The following is a 22,889-nucleotide window of genomic DNA, read 5'->3' as shown; positions in this document are numbered from 1 at the left end:
GCCCAGAGTGAGCTGACTTGGCAGAAGTTTCCTCTCTCAGAGTGCGTCTTGTTTGTTTTATTGGTTATGTTAACTGTGCCCTTGCTGTGTTTTACACCAAAGGTTTCTGAGATCAAGAAACATTTGAGTGGCTTTGATTCATATGTGGGTGCAAAACAGAATATTTAACAGATAAATGTAAATGCAACTTCTACTACAGTTTATATAATATTTGTATAATTACTGATATGAAGTCCACACACTTTTGAGATAATGTATTAGGTTATCTTTTCCCCCTCATCTATATGTTGCTGAGAAGGAATTAGAATTTGTATTTCATCTGTAAAATTGCCCTAAGGAGTTGTCATTTAATATCTGCAGATGCAATTATAATAGTGACTTGTGAGCCCATGAAGACAATTTGGGACTGGACATTTCATTCAATCAATCAGTAATCTTTGTCGGTATATTAATTTCTCACAGCTAATTATTAATAAATCCGCCACACCCACACAAAAAAGATTATTTTAAATTAGTTTTATTTTTTATAACAAAATGAAAAATTCATTTTTCATATAGCATTGGTACACAAAAAGAATGGAAAACATGAAAGCAGTGCTTTCTTGTACCACATTAGACATGCTCTAGATCCACCGAGGCTGTTTTTCTTCGCTGAGATTGCAACCTATTCAGCTATTAGAAAAAAACAAAACAAAAAGTAAAATGAAACGAGCACAACCACAAATAATATCAGTTTTCAATCAGACAACAAAGGGATAGTAAAAACACATATTTCTCCTAGCACGACTCTCACGATGGCAGCCCATCACAGGGACCAGCACACTAGATTAGTTACCCATACCTGCTGTGAAGCAGTAGTTGCCCTTTGTTCCGCTTGCGTCAGCCGTCTCTGGAGACGACTAGTCTTCTCTTGATACTCCGCTAGCTGCTTCTCATACTGCACAAAACATGTATCAATTAGTTACACATGGAGTAAAACACAAATGTCTCAGTGTTAAACCTTTTGCTTTTTTTAAGTACTAAAGTACCAAGGAACATATGGTGGAATTATCATTTTCCATTACCGCAGACACACTTGTTTTCAGGCTGCTGTTCACAGATGCAAGCTTTGCATTTTAAAAATATGCAAAATCTTGACAACATCAGTGCAATTCATTTGTTTCTGAACAAACCCAAGCTGTTTCAGTTCATGGTACATTCTTTAAATTATTCTTGCTGCATCTGTGCATTATGTGAGAAAAACTGCTCTCAAACATCAGGTTTGAGCTCATAAGATGAAAGCAAATTCTACAACATAAACTCCTAGAACTTCTAGAATCACTGAGTTGTTAAAGAGCGCTGACATTTTTCTTAGCTGCTGCGAAGGCCTGACATCTGCAGAGGCTAACACCTATTAACAGGCTTAAAGAAAAAGACAAAGTCATTCACATATAATACAAGAATTATTTGAGAAATGACCAGTTTCACTTTTCTCTTACAATAATCTCTAGTGTGTGTTTGTGTGTCGCTCAAACCTCAGAAATTGTGTCATGGTCAGTTTGAAGCTGCGCCTCCAGCTCACGTGAACGCTGCTTCTGTCGATTCAGCTCAGCCCTGAAATGAACATTTTAAAAAGACGAGTCCAACCATCTGTCAGTGAGGGCCAAGTCAACTTTTGTTTCAGCTGCTGTTGAAATGTATCTGTTACTTAAACTTTGTTTCACTGTTACAGATAAAACTGTAAAGTTTCAGACTGAGAATATTTCTTTACATTTAATTAAAACTTTTTATTTCATTTTGTAGACTGCTGTATTAAATATTTCTTTTTCCAATTTCATTCTTTTTCATTTTTTAAAACAACCCACTGTTTCAAATTTTTCTACAGTGGGTTGTTTTAAAAAATGAAAAAGAATGAAAGCAGCCAGAGATACAGGCAAAGTATGCTGTGTAAGGTGAAAGGGTCAGCTGCACACCGATGTTTCGAAACCAACTTTAGCTCAGTTATTGAGTTTCGACCTGCCCATTTGGCCCATTTATCAGCGTGGTCAATAGCGGCACCAGCAATGACCTACAGTTCATGGAAGCAATTAAGGTACTCAAGCTCCCATCTGAGTCATAACTCTGCCAATGCTGAACACAAAGAATGCACAGTTTTAAATTCAGCATGACCTATGCCTCACAGGATGTTACACCTGTGTTTGTTTCTCTCACATTTTAAGCAGATTTATTGCTATTTATCAAATAGTTGCTTGCAAATATCTTTTAAAATGTTAGTGACACAGGAATTCTGTAACAGATGTCAGTACATCTATATAAAAGTGGAAGAATACCTAATTTTCATTGAACCATGCTAAAATGTAAACAAATATAGGTAATATACCTCAACACCCTAAAGCATTATGGGAACTAATCGCTTTAGTTTTGTGTGAGGAATGAAAGAGTGTCAGGCAACAACTCCTGAGGTGCACAAGCACATAGTAATTACCCAGTCAAGTCACACTCACAGTTGTCAGTGTAGAAGAGTTTGTAAGTTAGTCATGTGAAAAAAGGTTTCACAGGAATACACAGTCCTAGAAGTGTCCACGGAAGAGGCTTTCTTCAGGAAACCTTAACAAACAAGCACTACTTTTTCATTCTATTTCTAATTATATTCTCATGAACTTTAACATGTGCCATGCTAACTAGGGCCTGCAGAGTTTGAGTTGTAGCTCTTGTGTTACTTTTTATTTCTTCTTTTTTTTTTTAATTCCAATTTTTCTGATGGTTTGAGCTCAGGTGAACTTGCCAAGGCATCCACTCCTTGGAAGACTGTTATATTATGTTAAGGCACACCTGACCACCAACCTGAGCAAACGTCTGCTTTTATATAGGTGGTCACACTTGCTGATCAGTTAATCAAGTGTACTTGACAACCAGCACGTGGCTGCTATTTCCCTTTTATTTCCTATTGAATCAATAAGAGTGTACTTTGTTTTGTACAGGACTGGACAGAGTCCTGTACAAAGTCATGTTTTCTTGTAAGTCATCTGGCATTTAAGTTGTGAAGTTGTAACCCTTTAGTTTAAAAGCACATCTCTTTTTGTGCCCTTCTGTCCTTGCATTAGTAATCTTAAAAATACAATTTCAAAAGTCTTACTTAAGGGTCGTGATTTTAGTCTCAAATGCGTGGACCAGGTTCTTGGCCTCTTCCTTCCATCGCTGTGTACTTTTCTGCTGAGCTGTAAGAAGTCGAGTGAGATCAGCGCTAGAACTTCGACTGCTTTCCTCCAGCTCCCTCACTCGTGCATCCAGTTCTTGCTCCTTCAAGCTGTACTCTTGCTCCAACTTAGATACCTGAAGGGATGAGGTTATATAAAGTTTCAAACTCTTTTTAAATGGTCAAATAAATTATGTAATGGTACATTATCACTTGTGTGTAAACCCTGTTTTATGCTATATATCTAGCTATCCTACTACTGACAATGGCTTTTCAGCAGTTAATCAAAAATATAACACTTTATTATTCCACTTTATTTAAAGGACCATTTCACAGATTTTACACATACCTCAGAAATTATCCCAGACAATGTCATGAGGCTAGAAAAACTTTTAATTAATTAACCCTTGATTTTTTTTTCTTAAATGCGGTAATTTATTAGGCAGGGTTGCAATTTGTTATCGTTATTATTAGAATGCATTATGGGAACTCCAAGACACATAGGAAGCCCAAATTTCCCAAATTTGGATTATTAATCATTATCGATTCCAATCCTTCCCATTTACCTGTTGCTTGGCCTTATTCTGGACTTGCAGGGTGGCTTTGCGCAACTCATCCATCTCCTTGCGGAGCTGAAAGTTCTCCTGCTGCAGTTGCAGCCGCTCTTCGCTGACATCGATGCAGTCATTGCGGGCTGAAGCCAGAGAGCTCTGCAGGCGTCGCACTTCTTCCTGGCATCGTGACAGCTCCTCGCTATACCTACGGGTAAAAGATTGGAAGAAATAATGAGCAAAGTAAAAGCAGAGCACTAAACCTGATGCGCAGAATACTTACGGATCAAATAACGAAGAGCAAATCTATAGTGCACTTACTCCATCTCCATCGTTTTAAGTTTGTTCTGCGTGCTTTGCAGAGTGAGACTTATGTCTTCCCTCTGCCTCTCAGCATCTAGACACCTCTGATGAAGGGCATCAATCTTCCTGAACTCTGGCTCTGCCCTGCCTTCCTTATATACCTGACACGAAACACAGCAGACTATTAAAATGATCAGCAGTGCCTCAGCACATTCACAAAACCACATAATCAAACATCATCAAAACACTGGAACAACTTTTTGCAGCGTCTTTCCTGCATTTCCCCTGATAAATTCAGATACCTTCTCCAGCTCCTCCTCTACAGCTTTTCTCTCTCGTAGGGACCTTTCAATCTGAGACTCTTTATCTGAACACTCCTAGACAGAGTCGGAAAGAAGAGGAGACGGGAAAAAATGTTGGTAGGAGACAGAAATGAGTGGACAGGTAGACGCTATAAAAGGATTTATGGTGATTTTGAAATGAGTTTGCCCTCTTAGTTGGACAATTTCTTACCAGCTGCAGTGCAGACAGCTCCTCTGCCATACGGTGGATTTGAACATTGCACTGTTTGCGAACATTTCCCACCTGTTAAAAGATAAAGTCATAAAGCTCAAATATGGGGAGTTTAGCTCCTTTGCTTTTCCTTCCCCTTAGACTGACTTTTAATGGTCACAAAAAGGCTTAACTCCTGAACTTAACCATCTGAGTTAAGTGCAGATATAAGGAAAAGCAGTCTGTGTTTAGACTTTTGCTTTGACTACTCCTATTTTAACTTTTCAATAGCACACTTGGTAACTTAAGGAAGAAGTGTCAATGCGTGAACAATATAGTCATATACATTAGTACACTGAAATCAAACTAGATTTGCTGAAGATTGAAACCATAAAAAGTCAAGATGAAAATAAACATCAAGCAGCAACATAGTGATGTATTTACTGACTTGATTTATGTATATATGAAACAACAGATAATAATGAGACAAAGGTCATAAAACAAACAGAAAAAACAATAACTATAGCAACCAAAAAAGAAGCAATTGCTGCAAATTCTTAATTACACTTTATAGTGTTGCCGCTACTATGATATTATGTGCTTTCCTCGTAATTCAGTGAATATGCTAAATCTTGCTAAGTCATCACAGCCTTACTTCCTGACAAGTCACTAAAAGTATTGAATACAAATGCCATCCCCATCAAAATCTCAAGTGAGAAAGTTAAAGTGAAAATTATCAAAAGCATTTTCTTCTTCACAGACATTTAAAGGACCATCAGGCCATTGTTTACATTTGTGTTACCTGCTTGCTTTTGTTAAACTGATATTCTTCACTACATAATCAAGAACAATAGCCTTAAACTATGGACATTTCTTTGTGTCACCTGCATATACATCCTTCCTGATGCAAGTATATAATGCACTTGCATATTAAAGACACATAAAAACAATACTGCAAACTGTCAAAAAACAGATTACATGCAAGCTGACTGTGAATACAGTTTAATTGTAATCTCTGGCCTCCATTTTTGAAAATTTCTTCCCTCACACTTATCAGTTCGAGTGGCTCTCATGCCTTCAGGTAAGTCTGAGGTCTGACTCTCAACTGTAAGTAATTCTTCATTACATGACCTTATCTTAAGACTGAACTGCCTTAAATGAGAATGAGGGACAGAGTAGATTAAGGTAAAAAAAAAAAAAAACATTGACCCACTTTGACTAAAATATTTAAACTTAAACTGTCTTCAATGACAAAATTACCTGTAAGCTAGGTAAGCAAAGGCATGTTAAAGGCAAAGCCCCATGATTTGGAAAAAGTCTAAAAGCATCACCATTTAATCTCTAGAATATCATCCCATGTTGAGGGCCAGCAAGAGACTAAGATGACAGCTAGTGCTTCAGTCATACCATTTTACATTAATAGGATTAAACAGTTGAAGGCCTTGATGAAAAAGATCCATTAACAGAGCATTAATCACCATGTCTCCAGGGTTACACAGGGTAAAGAGCAGGGCTTTGCTTTCAGCTTAGTGCCTCATATGTTAAAAAAAAAAAAAAGTATGGCTAAGCACAAGGTACAGTTGGAGGTTGCACTTCTCCTTGTAAAACTAATTATGAATCAAAAACTTTGGTTTTCTTTCATTTTCAGAATTGCCATTTTCGAAAGAAAGCATACAGATTTGGCAGCAAATACCCTGATGTCATCTATTGCTTTTAAGTAATGATGCGACTTGCTTCAAAGTAGACTTTAGTCACACACGAATCAAATTACATGAGTGTATTTTTAGGAGAAGCATTCATCTAGCTATTTAGTAACCGTGTACCTCCTTCTTGGTGCGGACTGCAGCATCATAGATCAACTGCTTGATTGCTTCCTTTGTCTTTTCCAGCTCTTCTGTTTTCTGCTTCTCTCTTAACAGGGCCTGAAGTGAAAAGTAAAGGCAGATACAAATAGGCAATTGAGGAGAGATCTGAAAACTATTTAGAAGATGCAGTCGAATATGTCAAAAAGACGACTCTGCCATTTAAAACAAACGCGATAAAACACTGAAAGGTCCAAAGTAACTGCATTTACCTGGTCTTTGTGCAATGTGGCTTCTTCGGCCACTTGAACGCTCTCTCGAACTTTAGACAGGGCTTCATACTTCTCCTCTTCGAGAGTGGTGCAACGTGCCTGGAGTTCCCCCACCTTTCGCTCCCACACAGTTTGTTCTCTGCGAACTGCCTCTGCCTCCTGTGATGCAGCTTTTAGCCTGGGATTGCAGAAAAGAAAGGATACCCAGCAGCAGAAAGAAAGTCAGAAAACTATTGCTTGACCCCATAAACACTGAAGCACTGATGTAAAATTCCATGACTTTCTATTAGATCAATACGCTGGCAGTGCTTTCCTAATCTCAACCACTGTTCCATCTTAGCTGACAGCCAGCAAGTGAAAGCCAACAGTTTAACATGGGCTGACCTGGTCTCCAGCTGGCTCAGGGCTGCCTGAAGCTGCTGCAGTCGTCTGTCTGCTGCGTGTTCACGGCCCCGTGCTTCACCCATGTCCTCTTCCTAAACACATATGCATACAGTTAGGTCCAGAGTTTGGGACAAGGACACCATTTTTTTTTTTTAATTTTGCCTCCATCCAAAAAGATCAAGATGTGACTGAATTACACTTTAGTAAAGTCATTGGATAAACTAACAATTTTAAATTTAAAAAAAATGGAGGGTTTTTTTGTACTTGAATGAAAATCATTTGGAGTTAATGACCATCTGAAGTCAATATTCATGGACATTATCAAATGCTGCATTTCCTCCCTTGAGATGCTCTGCTAGGCCCTTGCTGCAGCTGCCTTCAGTTTATATCATTTTCTGTTTTTTCATCAGTAACTTTGTTGGGTTGAGATCAAGTGACTGACTAGGCCATTAAAGAACACTCAATTTTTGTTACTTTCGCAGTGGGCTTTGTATCATTATCCATTAGCACAGTGAAGCACGATCCAGAAAGAGGATTTCTCTGTTCATTCAACACTGTATCAGCAATAACAACATCCCTAACTCACTTGTGATCAAGTTTCCACGGTGTTTGAGAGATGCTTCTGCTCATGAGGCGTTTTTTTTCCCTCCGTCATACTTTACCCTTTCATCATTCTGGCGCAAGTTAATCTTAGTTTCATCTGTCTAAACATTATTTTCAGAACCTAGCAGGCTCTTTTAAATGTTTTCTTAGACTAATGTGGGCTTCCTATACTTTAGTGTAACCAGTTGTCTGCAGCTTATTGTAAACCCTCTGTATTTACCGTCTTCCTCTTGATCATAGACTTTGACAGTGACATGCCTATGTACCTGTTTGAGAATCCTCTTGACTTGGTTAGATGCTATTCTTCAAGTTCAACAGTTGGAATTAACTTAACTTTTCATGTAATAATCAGGCATTAGACATTTGTGCAACTATATATAAAATTGTCAGTAATTCAGTTCAAACAGTTATTGCAGTACTTTTTTTAAAAGCCTTGAATTAAAGCTGAAAGTCTGCAGCGTTTGATTTAAAATTTAAAATCAAAGCAAAGACACACTGTCTAAACGTAGGGCCATAACTGTATCTGTCTTTCAAAATAGAGTTGTAAGTATGCAGGAATCTAATTTCAGATTATTAAAACAGATAGGCTGACATTTTTTAACTTGTCACACACAACTTATGTTGAAAAAAAAGGGAAAAAAGTACAAAATGCAGAATTCCAGCTTTAGTTTGAGGGATTAAGAAAAAAAAAAAACTATGCAGAGTGCAATATTTTCAGCATCTCAACTATAACTGATCAAATCAAGAGTCCTTTCATGCTCCTGAAACAAGTAAAGTATTGGTCTTTTTTCATGAATATTCATGAATTAGGCAAATATATGTATTTATATTTTCTTTTTTTCTAACCCGTCTCTGCATCTGTTCCTGGAGATTCTGCAACAGCTTGGTCATTTCATCCACTTTGGCTGTGGCTGTCCTCAATTCAGCTTTGGCTTGCCTACATAAGGACAGAGAAAGGAGAAAAAAAACCCCCACACAAATTAAATAGCAAATTAACTGTCAGCTAGAATTTATAGCAGCCTGTCTGGGTTACTGAAAAATATATTTGGACAATTAAAAAAAAAACAAGAGAAAACAAAACAAAAAAAACCTCATTTTCTTCATTTTTGCTAAATGTCAGTTGAAAAGATGTCTTTTTGGCAAATATCAAGCTCACAGCTTAAAACATACATTTAAACTTTAAGACTTAAAAGAACTCAGGGGTAGAGATGTCGTGTTATTGGACACTTTGAGACTTTTACTTCACACTGCTCTTCCTCAAATATAACCTCCATTTATGAAACAACTTCAATTTACACAAAGTTACAGGACATGGGAGAAGGTGATTTTCAGTCCAGTGTAGCATGTTGTGTAGTAGTTACACACTAACAGAACATGACCTCTGATGGCAGCCAGTAGCCTGTTACCTGAGCTGGCTGTGTAGCTCCTCCATCTCCGTGCTCTGCTCTGTCACTGTCTTCAGGAACTGCTGGTTTGTCTGTGTGTTGCAAGAGAGACACGACTGCCATTTGTGTGGCATGATTGCAAACACAGCTCCAACATTAACAACATCCAAATCAACCTTGTCTCTAATACATTTTTCAGTGTCCTTTTACATTAAACCCCGAGGTGTCTCTGTCAGTGATTACTACAAAGCCAGTCACTCTCCATGCTGTGAAAGAAACAGGCTGCTTGCATGAACAGTCAGAGGGGGGAGAGCCTAAAGCTTGCCTTCCCATTAAAAATGCATTAGAGGGATATAGTATTACTATACAATCTCTTTATACAGTGTATTGTGACCAAGCACCTGGCGTGTGTGTATGTGCGTTCACAAGTTTTTGTGTGAATAAAAAAAATCCACAATATTTTGTACTCCTTAATCTCCGAGCAAGGTTAAGCCCAAATACAGGTCAGTCGTGTCTCTAAATAAATAAATAATCTCTAGTGCTGAATTATCTGTGACTGTAGGATAGAGAGAGAGCGGCAGAGGGAGAGCAGAGAGTACGACTTAAAAAGAATCTAGTTAGAGGATTACCAGGTGAGCTGACAGTCAATTATACAGCCTGACAGTTCTGGGTGACTACAGGAGTGATTTAGAAAACCAATTCGCTTAGTTAAAAGATTAATTATTAGAGCAGGGTCAATTTCAGAGAAGTGCATAACATTTCAATACCGTGGCTAATTGGGAGGCAGCAATTTAACACACTTTTAATTAACCGTCACTTACCGATTCCAGTTTCTGATTGGCCGCTTGGAGTTTGTATGTGTGCTGCTGAAAGTGAACAAGCTGATCCTGTGATGAAAAAAGGGGCATTCATGTCAAGTTAACTAACAGTAATTACCTCATCCTTATATCCCACATTAACTAAGGCCAAAGTGCTCTAATTAACTTGATTACAATGATAATAGCGCCATCTAGCGGTGAGAGGTTATTGTTCTAATCAAGTTCTGGCTTTGCATTTCCATTTCAGAATACTGAACCTTGAGTAGAGATGGCACGATACCACTTTTTTATGTCCGATACCGATACCGATATCATAAATTTGGATATCTGCCGATACCGATATGAATCCGATATAGTGTTTTTTAATCAACAAAACTGTTTTTTAAATATCTTGCTGCATTTTGTATAAGTTCATACTCAAGTTTAAAACAACAACTACACTAAAGCTATTCTGTTATACCTGTATGCAAAAGAGAATATTTCATAGTTCAGCAATACTGATCAATCTAATAAACTTAAACCTACACCATCCTCCCTATTCTGGTATTTTAAAGAGTACTTAGCGTAAATATTAAGCAACCTAACTAATAGGGTTCCAACTCCCAGCAACAACAAAAATAAATAAATAAAAAATAGGGAACCACCCCTCACGCGCCACCTCATGATGCTTAATCAACGTAATCAACCTTAATTTGATGCAGTGTGAAAAAAAATGCACAGAAATCAATTATTTTTCAAGAAATATTAAATAGATTCAACAGCTTTCTTCAACAAAATTGCAGACTGCACAGATGGTACCTTCCCAAAGGAAAAAGTACTATAGCTTACTAGGGTATATATATTAGACTTAATAGTTACTATATACAGTAATTGACTTCTATTCATTTTACATCAAATTAAAACTTTGGGTGTCAGATAATTAATTATTAAAAACAAGACATTTTAAATGAGAATAAGAAAGAAAAGTATGTCTTTGTGCCCCCTTTTCCCTGTTAATGCCCTATCGGCCCCCCTGGCTAAACTTTGCTAGATCCGCCCCTGCACAGCTACCAGCGTCAGCTACGTAGAAAAAGATCCTCAAGTAGAAAGTAATATTAAATAAATTCTAACAACAGCTGATCAAGCTTAAACGTGCTGCTGTTGTTCAGCTGCTGGTTTCCTCTTTCTGGTGCAAAGTGGGCCAAAAGCAAACAAGAGACACGGACTCGCGACAGAAAAGCCGATCAGCTGATCATTGATCAGTTTCATGATTGAAGTAGCAGCAAGAAGAGGCAGTCGCTCCATATATCGCTTGTTAAGCTTAACGCAGGAATGCTTTACAAACATTCAGAGATGGACTTACACACTTGCTTTACTTCTCTCGGGGATAACTTTGTCGGAGATGAAATGCCGGGTAGCTAGCGAAGCTCCACATGCTATCCAGACCACCGACAGGTCCCGCATGCCACAGCCGCTCTATCACGTGATGCATACTGCTCCGAGTGCTAACGTTCTGAGGCGAGTTACGGCGTGTTGCAAGTTTTGTGAGGTGCTTTCGTGATATTTAATGGATCGGATTACATTTTTTATTTTTCTCCGATATCCGATCCAGTAATTTAGGTCAGTATCGGACCGATACCGATACGTAATATCGGATCGGTCCATCTCTAACCTTGAGCTGCTGTCTCTGGGAGTCATGGATTTGTCCTTCAGAGATTGTCTTCTGGTAGACCTGCTGGAGGCGATCCAGCTCCTGGGCTGTGGTCTGCCACAGTTCCATGGCCTGCATCCGCTCCTGAACACGTACAGCAAACAATATCCACCCACATTTTGACACAGAGTTAACTTTCTTACTAGGAGTTGGAAGAAGAATACCAAACATCTTTCTGCATTCACAAGAGATCATTACTCCAGACACAAAAAACAACTCTTCTCCCTCAAAGATGACTAATGGTTTCTAAATAACGTGTGTTGCATCTTGTTAGCGGGATAACAAATCACCACTGAATCCAAAAAATGACCTGGGTTTTGTTCAGAATTATTAAAAAGTGCAAAAATGACAGCTTCATTAAAAGAGTGTGTGGAGCCGCTGGGAAAGGCTTTGCTGTCTTCAGTTATTAGTGCAAACGTGTGAACTCACTACTCAAAAAGAATTATGTATCATTTCCCAATGTTGCATATGTAAAAAAAAAAAAAAAGAATACACAGACGGTACAAATGTTTAACTGTCAGAAAGCAATTCTGACAAAGCCAGAGTGGCTGTTTCCTTGTGCTCTCCACTGAATCCACAGAGATCAAAATAATATTGATCGTCTGATCTAACTTCCAGTCACGATGAATGTTCACAGCATCCAGCTAAATTCCAGCTGCACTTCAGCTCAGCCAAGGCCCTGTTGCGGTTTTAGTGTCCATACAAAATAAACATACCCATTAATACATTTCAGCTTCACAAACATTTATTCTGAGTGCTACTTAACAAAAAGAGAGAAAGCTTTATTATTGTTATAATATTACATTTTTAAGTCGATCACCTGAATATTTAGTTTAACCTGTATTCGAGGCGAATATGGCTTTTAGTTGGTCAGTGAATGAACAGACAAAACCCTAATACATCTTTGTAGCTCTCATACAGTAGGCAAAAAAAAAAAAACTGGCATACCCTGACGCTGAAAAAGCATCAGCTAAGAAGTAAGAGTTTTTTACGGATACCTGCAAATTGGTGCCGATTAACTTCCCATTTAGCATTTAATCAAACAATCAACTAAACACTGTAGCTCTAAAAATGTAGTTTCTTTTGATCTTAGATTGCTTACAACCACACTGCGAATTAGGCTACACTTGGACCCGGGGGGATGGTCACAAACATCCATCCATCCATTCGCGTCCGCTTATCCTGTTCAGGGTCGCGGGGGGCGCTGGAGCCTATCCCAGCTGTCATAGGGCGAGAGGCGGGGTACACCCTGGATAGGTCACCAGTCTGTCGCAGGGCCAACACACAGAGACAGACAACCATTCGCACTCACATTCACACCTATGGGCAATTTGGATTAACCAATTAACCTATCCCCACTAAGTGCATGTCTTTGGACGGTGGGAGGAAGCCGGAGTACCCGGAGAGAACCCACGCAAACACGGGGAGAACATGTAAACTCCTCACAGAAAGACCCCGGCCTGATGGTGGAATTGAACTCAGGACCTTCTTGCTGTGCGGCAACAGTGCTAACCACTGTGCCACCGTGCTGGTCACAAACAAATTTCAGGAATTAAGGAATTTGTTAACTTACAGCTTTTATGCAGAAAAGAACTTAAATGATCACAATTAACCTTACTGGACCAAACTGTTACTACAACCTTGGATACATGATTAAGACTACACCCTACTCTGATAAGCAGTACTGTCAAATCTTATCAGGATAAAGAGAAAAAGCCAGGTATTAAAGGAAGACAGGTTGGATAGTCACAGATTCAGTTTATAGCAAGATAACCTTTGAAGCAAAGACCTACAAGGAGTCTTTCTAATGACACAAGGTCTGTACAGACTTAAGCCACATCAAGCTGAAATGGACTGAAAAATAGAAGAAACAGCAACACGACGCAACTGAATAAACTTCTGTAACACAGTTAGGATGAATTTTCTAAATTCTTTCCTTTTTATAGCAAGAATTCTACAAATGTTCAGGGTTGAGCGAGTTGCAAATTTAGATTAATACACTTTACAGTTTAAGATGATTCCCTTTTCTAACGTTAAATAAGAATTCCTTCCTTAAAATATTGGCATTTCTTGACACCATGTGCTTGCTTTCAAGTTTTGGAAAACACATGTAGAAATTTCAGCGTACTGAAAAACTTTGTCAGCTTCTAATTCCTGGTGTTTAAGAACAGAAGAGTGCAGAAAAGACCTATGGATGTGTGACTTCAAACTCCAGGCTGATGGATATACACACAGGCTAGAAAGGCCCCACACACGATGTGTTTCTTATATAAAAAAAAAAAGAAGAAAAAAAGTGTGTCTTAATCTACAAATGTTTAGACATATCAAACGGACATTTATGCAGACCTGTTCAGACAGCTGGACCTGTTCTTGGAGATTTTTGATGACCGCATCTTCTTCCAACGTGCTGCCCTCTACTCCTGAAGCTGTGGGCAGGGCATGAAGCTGCTTCTCAACAGACTCTCTCAGCTCTGCATGAAGCCTGGAAAAAGTATTCAGACTTAAGAGGTTATGTCACAAAAATAAATAAATAAATACATTAACAGCATGCATAGTTTTAAGTGCTAAATAAAATAGAACAACCTTCATAAGGTTAATTATTTAGCTGGAATGCAAATGGTCAAGATGCCAGAATTCTAATCAAAGCTCTAATTACTAGACAAATGAGCGCACTAATTACAGCAACCTGATTTGTGGTAGGTCATAGAAAATCAATCAGCCACTGAATGTAAAATAATTCAAGTAACAAATTCACACACAATACTGAATAATGCCATATCTTATGACAGGTTTAACTTATTGAAAATATTAGTACATTTGTCATGTTCTGTTGTGCAACCAACTTATTACATATTAACATGAGTGGATTTATATATTTTTTTACCTTTCATTTTCCTTGACAACCCTCTCCAACTTCAATTTGACGTCTGTCATCTGTGTCTGTACGTGAACACTGAGAGTCATTGATAACATCCCGACATATTTAATGCATCAGATGACCAAGAAATCTCAGGATTAAGATATTTATTTCCCAGCTACCTCTATCAAAGTCTTTGACTTCTGAATTATCAGTTTAATAGATTTCAAGGACTTAAATCTATAAATCACATCACTTCATCAAGCACCCACCACCACACGCCTGTGTATTCAAACATTTCAGATGAAGGATGTTTTATTATTTCAGGATGTTGTTTTGTTGATTTACCTGATATCTCTGCAGCTGTTCAGTCATTTCTTCCATGTGCCGATCATACTCAGCTATCAGAGGAGCCATTATACTGCAACACAGACAAATGATGTTTCAGTACTGGGGGGGAAAATTTTTTTTTTTAATTTTGTATTCACCATAACTCTGTCTTGCTGAATCTCTAGTGAATGCTGTGTCTCTAACATGTCTACAAAGTGGTATGAAACTGATGAACTGACCCTCTATCTGAGATCCAGGGCACAGGAGACTCAGTGCGTCTTTCCTCCTCAACCTAACAAACATAAGGCATGTAAGGGGTGAGGGCTAGCAGTAGTTAATTGTATCAAAAACTTACTTTTCTCAGTTCAAAAAAAACAAAAAACAATCACAATTTTTTTTTATTGAAGATGCCAAATACTTGATTAATTTTAGATGAGCTAAACTAGCATAAGTTTTTAAGTTGAAGATCATTCTACTGTACACACACATGACTATGTCAGTACCCACCCAGACAATGCAGTAAATAAGTTCATAGATGATACCACTGTGGTGGGGCACATCTCTGGGGGCAATGAGACAGCATACAGAGCTGAGTTTGAGAGGCTGTCAGACAGGTGTGCGGACAACAATATGGGCCTCAATACCACCAAAACAAAACAGCTATAGTCAACTTTAGAAGAAAGAAGTCTGAGCTGCAGCCCATCAGCATCAATGGGGAGTGCGTGGAAATGGTATCCAGCTTCAAGGTCCTGGGTGTCCACATAGACACAGTACTCCAATGGACCTCAAACACCTCGGAAGTTATAAAGCAGACCCAACAGCATCTCCATTTTCTGAGAACCCTCAGAAAAATGGACCTTAAGTGGGAGCTGCTGATCATCTTCTACAGTTGCTCCATTCAAAGTGTGGTGACCTACTGCATCTGTTTATGGTTCTCTAGCTGCACCATGCCACACAAAAAGGCATTTGAGAGGGTCATTAAATATGGCCCCAAAAATCACTGGACATCCTCTTACATTCCTGAAGTTTAGCACTTGCTGCCTCAAGAGGGTATGCAGCATCCTACAGAATTGCACACACCCAGGACACCGGGTGTTTAATCTGCCTCCCATCTGGGAGGAGATTCAGGTTGCTGAGGCCGCGGAAAAAACAGACTCAAGGACAGCTTTTACAACAGGGCAATAGCCCCAGTCAATGCTAACATCTGACCTGATTGGTCATCTCTCTTTACTTTTTTTTTTTTTTTTTTTTTTTTGGGGGGGGGGGGGGGGGGGGGGCAATAATGTGCAATAAACATTCATTCTTTAATTTATTAAGTCATACTTTTTTTGCACTTTTTAAAAATCTACTGTGTTGTGTTGTGCTTAGTGCCGAAATGGGACGGTTTCTAATTTCATTGTACTATAGTACCAAGTATGACTGTGCAATGACAATAAAGAGTTATCATAACCCATTTTATCTTATGTCTTCGTACCTGAGAAGATGTGGACAGAGCACCGTGCCCATATTGATACTGGCTGAGAGCAGAATTTAGCCTGCGGACTGAAATGACACAAAAACGAGGACACTTACACAAAAAAGCATAGATGTTCTAGTGATCATCACAAGCAGAAGACTGTAAACATCCAAAAAATGCACGCCATATAATTGATTGATCTTTATACAGGGACCACCTATGGCTTAAAAAAGAAATTAACATAGAACAGTGTCAAAAACTGATGGATTAAACGGCGTAACAGAAAAATATGCATGTCGTTTCCAAGTTTCGTCTCACCTTGATCACGCAAAAACTCCAGTTCTGCCTCCATGCTTACGATGTCGTCTAAAGACAAGCAAAAGAATTTGCACTGGCAAAAACGACCACCACTACCAAAACTAAAGACGAACACTTAAAGCCTGTCAAACCTGGCACCACTAATCTAGGGGTTCTTTTCAAGTTAACGTTTCGGAACACGAAGAGAAAACTGTCGTTTAAGAATGTACTAATTCAGGTAAAGATGACACAAAGCCGCTAGAAACGTTCACTACAAACTAGCTAGCTACCTGTAGTAAATTTGTGCAGCTCGTGTTAGCTAAAGCAGCTAATCAATCTCGGCTAAGCTAATCAAAACAACTCAGTGTTTTGATCTCTTCAACAAAACACCAAACACATTTTCCGAGACAGGATGCGCTTAAAAAAATACGCAAATGCATCGCATTGAAATTTTTAATTCATAATAGATGTTTTTACTTCAATCCTCGTTTCCGCCTCTTGTTTTGAAGTAAACAAACGGGGACCAATGGAAAAGAAGCTGTGCAACCGTAAAGTCATTCCGTCTGTACAAGAAACGTGAAAGGATGTTCCTTTAAAAAAAATAAAAATCAGGAAGCAGATGTAGAATACATTTGGAAGTCAATAATGCCAACTCTGCATATATAACAGTTTGAATTCAGTTGTTTGTTAAGGTATGATATATAACGTCATCACGTGAAAAGAGATTATGGTTTCTAGTTCGTCAGAATGTGTCACAAATAGTGGTTTAAAAATTGCTGGATAGACATTTCCATACAGATGTAACCACATATTGCATGAAAACGTAAACAGCATAGAGTTGGAAAATATCGTCCTCTGCTTATCGTTTTACTCTCAGATCTTATCAAGTAAGTGTAATCCTCGGACGTTTGCTTTACCAGGAAAATGATTTTACTGTCTTGTTACTGATAACATTATTCTGTTTTACACAATTTGATAACAAACTGCGGGTGAATCAAAGGGTGAAACGCAGAGTATTTAAAGAAATTACACGCGCACTCGGAGCACTCTTGTCCTGTAGCCAGTGAAAACAAACATGGGGGTGACTCGTGGACTGCAGTTTATAACACTTTTCCACATTCTGCTATGCTGTGAATCTCTGTAAGTTTTGTAGCTTTTTTGTTCCCTGTGTCGCTGCTCACACAGCAGATTTTAAGACTGAGTGATTTTCTTTCTTTCAGTCCTCGCACGCAAATGCAGTTTGACATCGAACACACTTGGGACAGCAACCCTGTAAATCATGACCCCCTCAAAATCACCTTCTCTCCTGGGTTAGGAGGCCTGAAGGTGGAGGTGTCTGGTCCATTCTTCAATGACCCGGCTGCTCCTGCAGGGCCCCCAAGCCAGGCCTTCCCTGGACTGTGGAATTATGAAGGTGGGTAGATTGGTCTGTTGCTTCCATAGCCATGCAACCTTTCTTTTAACACAAGACACAAGCTTTTAGGGGTTTAGTCCGTGCAAAAAAAAAAACAAACAAAAAAAAACAAATCGATTTTAGTTCAAATAATGTGATATGAATTCATGATATCCTGAATTTTTAAATATAAATATTTTTTTATCAGAAATGCCAGAATGTCAGCTTAAAGCTCACAAAATTATTTCAACAACCGCCAAACAGGTAAAACAGCAAACGGTTAAAAGAGCCAGTAAAAAGATTCTGCATAAAGATGTAAACACAAAGCGGGACCATCGGGTCGTCCACACAGACATGTCGTCGGGTGCTGAAAGTCGACATCTCACAGATTCTGAAGCTGTCGGTTTCGTCACTCCAACCGAAATTCACAGAACCAGCAGCAAAAGAAGATCAAAACTATGCTTCATGTTTGAAAAATATCTTACCTTGGTTGTTTTGTTTCCACCACAATAAAATTACACTTCCTGCACAGCTCCCTCTCTCAGTGTACATTAAGAACAGTTTACCATCACAAATCTCTATTTTCTGAATTATTCGCTTGCTTATTACACATCAGTCTATCGTTGTTTACAGTGCTATCGGCCACTGTTTGTTTTTTTTCTTCCAAAAAGACCTCTGACAAGACCTGCTGTCAATACATTACAAAACGCTTAGCTCTGTCTCTAATAAAACCTCTGTAACTTTGCTCTGCTTCACCTCAATAGCATCAGGTAATGTTTATATGCTGATTTGTGGTTTTCTTCCATTTTTGTTCTACTGCAGAATATTTTTAAGGTGGTTATCTGCTATAAAAAGCCACCCCATGAAAATCTCCTTCATGTTTTTCTGTGTTTTATCCTCAGTTACTTTGACACAAAGGCATTTACTGTGATTCTTACACCTCTGATGAAGTCTCACAAGTGTCAGCTTTGCTTTTATTGCCTACATAGATATAAAAATATGGATATGTACTGATAAATGATCAGAATTATAATATTTCTGGCTGAGTCAAAATTGAATCGAATCGGAATTGAAACAGTTATAGAAATCAGTGACGATACCCAGCCCTATTATAAAATATATATATGTTATAAAATACCTTTAGCCTTACGCCCTTAATTTGTTTATGTATCAAAGGTAGCCCCATTTGCAAATTATTAATGTAAAATAGAATCCCCTTTTAATCGCTTAATTGGGTTTCATAATTTCAACTGTTTTTAAATGTTTGTTATTGACAGGAAAATGCATTCTGTTATATATATGCACAGTATGATTATTCATATTATATTAAATTAGAATATTGATGAATTTCATATATACTTATACAACATGAAACTAGTCCCATGAAACTGTTATCTTATTTTCTTTAACCTCAGTTTGGAAAACAAACCTGCTCACCAGCGCCTCTAAAACTCACAAATTAACATGTTATGTTTTATTTGTTTAATCTGTTCCCATTTGGCCCATCTCATATTAAACTGCTATATACAAAAGCTAACCAGCCGCTAGCTGAAGCGTAATATTTCAGAGACCTTTCCCTAATTGTAGCACAATTCTTTTAAACGCTTATAATTAACAAATGAGAAACAGCAATTATATAACCGACAAGCTCCAGACTTCATAAGGCTGATTCCAACGGAAATTCATTATCTTTAAAAAGGTCACATTTATGGCTTATTGTAATAGATTGTAGTATTGTACATGTGTTACTTTTATGGTCCCCATGCTTGTTGTAGCCGTAGTTACGGAACCATCAGTTATGATTATGTAATTTAGTCCCTAGGATGCAATTTTAGGCCCTTTGGCAAGCTGAAATAATATGAATAAAGTCTACTGTGGCTGAAGAGACTAGAGACTGTCTGTTTATGGGATCATTACAGTAACTGCATTATCATTATTATGGCGACACAGCAATTAAACCTCACAATGAGGCTGAGTAATAACAATTGGTTCTAATTGACCTCAAGTAAGTTCGATTTCCGTTTAATGAGCCCCACATATTTGGTCTCATTAATGTTACTTAATAGATTGGAAACCAACCCCATTATGATCTAGGTAGATAAAGAGCATGATTCTAGGTTAGTGAGTGTGCTGCTCACATAATTGTATTTAAAAGTTTATGTAATTGTTATTTTTGCATGTTACTGTTAAAGTCTGAGTCAAAAATGAATGACCTGAATAATTTAATTATTACTTTTTTGTCTTTTTTTTTTTTAAATAAGTGCTGATAAGGTTAATAAGACAGTTAAAGCAGTTTATTAATGTGAGATTAAAAGTCTTATCTTCATTTTTCCATATCTCATCAGTTGTAGAGACCTTCTTCCTTGATAGTACTACAGAAAATTACCTGGAAGTCGAGTTTTGTCCGTGAGTACCAAGCTGAGCTCTTGCTCTGCCCATGTATATATAGCCATATGTTTATAAACAGTGGAACAATGACACGTCTTCCCTGTGTTTTTACTTTAGACATGGACAACACCTGATATTACTACTGTCAGGAGCCGGCCAAGCATTCCTGGTAGGCTGCGTATGGAGGTATTCGTAGGGTTTTTTTGGGTTTATGGGATATTTCTTACATTTTTGATTTCTCTCTCCAGCAACAGCTTCCCATGGTATTTAACACCAAGATCACTGGAGACAGATGGACAGGTGAGGCTCTCATCCCTTGGACATACTTCCCTCCCAATGTCAACAAGATGAACTCCTACGCGATCCATGGCTCAGGAGAGAATCGTATATATGAGGCTCTTTATCCCATCCCCAAGGAGGAGATAGCCGAAGGACAAATGCCTAACTTGTGAGTATGCTGACTTCTACAAGTGAAGTTTGATGTGCCATAGGTCATGTGCACAGACATTTTATGTTATAGTGGTGCTGTCGTGAGGCACTGAGACAGAAAAAGAGGTTCATGTGCAAAATCACACCTTTTTTTGTATATTCTTTTAAAGGTACAGTAAGTCATTTTGTAAGAAATTTAAAAGAAAAAAGAATTTTACACTAATTCATTAAAATATTCAGAAAATACATACAAAATAAATAGGAGAGGCCGCCAGTTTATGGAAGCCATGGCAACATCTTGAAAACAGCAGCCAAGATAGAAATCGCCGTTCCACCTAATAACATGTTATATACGTGGATAGAGACTGTCCATATTCATGGTATTACTATTAATTCAAATGTCATAAATAGCTCTTTCAAACTCCATAGGACTATTTAACATTTGCAAATGTATATTTTCATTATCGCTTTCTCCTCCTCTTCATCTGCCTTCTTCACCACTGTTCTCTCCTCCCTCATTTCCACCTCATTGTTTTCGTCCTCAACTGAAGTCTCATTTCACAAACTGAAATCAGTGCTCTAACACACAAAACATGCATAAACATGCTTATTTATTCTGGTTATTCTCCTTATAAGCTAATATTAATCAACCTAATGTAGGCTCTAAAAATTATGCTTTCCCAGTTGATTACATTCTCATATTGTATGACAGTTCATTTGCTATCTGTCCAACAATGTTAGATCCACTTCAAAGCAAGTTTCACTAATGCCGGTTACAGCAGCTAACTGGCAACAACAGCACCACTTACCAAGAGAAAAGTTCACTGAAAGTTCACTGACTCATATAACACTCCTTTCACAAAGTTTTACAGCCTCCACCAGGTTAAATAGACTAGGACACTCAGCATATTGAAAACTGAGGTAAACAGCGGACTGACAGCCTACACTCAAACTTGTTAAACGGTAGTCTGCAGCCAGAATTTTTGAGGTATCTTGGGTTTTAAAAACCTAAAATACTGCAAAAAATATTTGGCAAATTTCTTTTTTTTTTCTGATTTATTGCTACGTGTTGATATTATCCAAATATTTTAAAATATTGCGCGTGCAAAAACAAATTAAAACATGTTTGTCCTACAGCAAACATAAATAATGCACTTGAATTGGGAGGGTTAAGGAAACAGGAAACTGCAGTCTACTGACATCTAGTGATGAGATTTTGCATACTGCGCCTTTAAGTTGTAAAACAGGTGTAGATCAAATGGTACTTATGTCCAATCCACAATCTGTACCTTTTAGAGTCACATTAGTCAACTTTGTCATTTCAAATTACATGTATATAAATGTGTATTTCACTACTTTATGCATAATATATTAAATTTGTCTTTCTGTCTTCTAGTCACCGGCTAGAGTATTTCAAAGATTTTCGCCTGCAGAGCATCATGGGAGAGGGTTGGGTCCAACCACCATCTGATCTATGGCTTGGAAAGCCTTAAGCTTCTCAGAAACACTCCTCTTTGCCTGTTTCATTCTTGCAGACACATATCCACAAAAATCCTCTAAAACAGCAGCAGGGCAATAGGATAAACCCTCTCTGACAGGGAACAAAGGGCAATCAATCTTTATTAGTTAATGATGTCAAACGATATGACATGAAATATGTTATCAGCTTGTCAGATTGCGTTAGTCTTCACACACATCTGTGCAAGCACACAAACATGCACTGCAAGATATTGGACGTCGCCACAAATTGCCTGAGCAGAGCGTGACCTACAACACTTGTACAGTGGAGGAAAGCGCACAGCTTAAGTGTTTGACTTCAGTGGGATAATTCCTTGCAATTCCTCGTGATTCTAAACCCTAAATGTTGAGACACTGATATTAAAAAAAAAGAAAAAAAAGAAAATGTGCGTTCTTTTGGGTTTGTCTTTATTGTCATTCCATTACTATGATTAATGTCCTTTATAATGACATCTTTTTACATACTGCTGCTGTCCTTTTTCTGTGATTGATGTCACTTTAATTTTATGTCTGATGTTTGATTATGTTTCATTCCCATGCCTGTAAAATAATTATCTGACATTTTGTGGTATAATCTTTTTCACCTTTTGCCTGGGGGTTAGATATGAAGATCAGTGTCGTCCTCATGTATAGATGCCATTTATGTGGCTAGATGGTTTAATTTCTGACTTCTTCCCAAAACTTTAAACTGCTCCAGTAACTTTACCAATATGAATACCCAGTTCCCTTCTTACATAAAACGGCTG

At 38.0% G+C, this 22,889-nt stretch overlaps 2 protein-coding genes across 5 annotated transcripts; one reads left to right on the top strand and one right to left on the bottom strand.

Annotated features, from left to right (window-relative positions):
* Positions 1-560: 560 nt before the first annotated feature.
* Positions 561-16,953, bottom strand: sclt1 (sodium channel and clathrin linker 1). Its single transcript, XM_026169923.1, has 22 exons — positions 16,893-16,953; positions 16,437-16,484; positions 16,137-16,204; positions 14,902-14,954; positions 14,681-14,753; positions 14,360-14,415; positions 13,822-13,957; positions 11,437-11,559; positions 9,789-9,854; positions 8,989-9,059; positions 8,429-8,519; positions 6,980-7,071; positions 6,596-6,773; positions 6,345-6,443; positions 4,543-4,614; positions 4,332-4,406; positions 4,048-4,190; positions 3,742-3,934; positions 3,116-3,312; positions 1,515-1,593; positions 842-937; positions 561-672 (listed from the first exon to the last, which is right to left on the bottom strand). The coding sequence occupies exons 2-22, from the start codon at positions 16,468-16,470 to the stop codon at positions 613-615; spliced, it is 2,055 nt and encodes a 684-aa protein (XP_026025708.1). The 5' UTR covers positions 16,471-16,484; positions 16,893-16,953; the 3' UTR covers positions 561-612.
* c6h4orf33 (chromosome 6 C4orf33 homolog) lies at positions 16,482-22,528 on the top strand. 4 transcript variants are annotated; one of them, XM_026169924.1, is made up of 7 exons: positions 17,114-17,302; positions 17,416-17,555; positions 17,636-17,829; positions 20,154-20,214; positions 20,314-20,365; positions 20,445-20,644; positions 22,022-22,528. In XM_026169924.1, exons 2-7 carry the CDS (start codon positions 17,491-17,493, stop codon positions 22,116-22,118), a joined length of 669 nt encoding a protein of 222 aa, XP_026025709.1. In that variant the 5' UTR covers positions 17,114-17,302; positions 17,416-17,490; the 3' UTR covers positions 22,119-22,528. The 4 variants fall into 4 exon arrangements, with proteins under 4 accessions (XP_026025713.1, XP_026025710.1, XP_026025709.1 ...); XM_026169928.1 differs by lacking the exons at positions 17,114-17,302; positions 17,416-17,555 and adding an exon at positions 16,482-16,653; XM_026169925.1 differs by lacking the exons at positions 17,114-17,302; positions 17,416-17,555 and adding an exon at positions 17,006-17,107.
* The last annotated feature ends 361 nt before the right edge of the window (positions 22,529-22,889 follow it).

The sequence above is a fragment of the Astatotilapia calliptera genome, chromosome 6 (assembly GCF_900246225.1).
Source record: "Astatotilapia calliptera chromosome 6, fAstCal1.2, whole genome shotgun sequence".
In the NCBI taxonomy this organism is placed as follows: Eukaryota; Metazoa; Chordata; class Actinopteri; order Cichliformes; family Cichlidae; genus Astatotilapia; species Astatotilapia calliptera.
Note: the sequence above shows the minus strand (reverse complement) of the source record. Positions and strands in the feature narration are given on the sequence as shown.

Bases quoted from the DNA above. Each gene is read 5' to 3' on its own strand.
- sclt1 (XM_026169923.1), bottom strand. From the start codon at position 16,470: ATGGAGGCAGAACTGGAGTTTTTGCGTGATCAAG. The intron at 9,855-11,436 runs GTTAGAGATGGA...TTTTCATCACAG, and splicing joins CCCAGAGACAGCAGCTCAAG to GATCAGCTTGTTCACTTTCA. The intron at 3,313-3,741 runs GTAAATGGGAAG...TCATCCCTTCAG, and splicing joins AGAATAAGGCCAAGCAACAG to GTATCTAAGTTGGAGCAAGA.
- c6h4orf33 (XM_026169924.1), top strand. From the start codon at position 17,491: ATGGGGGTGACTCGTGGACTGCAGTTTATAACACTTTTCCACATTCTG. The intron at 17,556-17,635 runs GTAAGTTTTGTA...TCTTTCTTTCAG, and splicing joins CTGCTATGCTGTGAATCTCT to TCCTCGCACGCAAATGCAGT. The intron at 17,830-20,153 runs GTGGGTAGATTG...ATATCTCATCAG, and splicing joins TGGACTGTGGAATTATGAAG to TTGTAGAGACCTTCTTCCTT.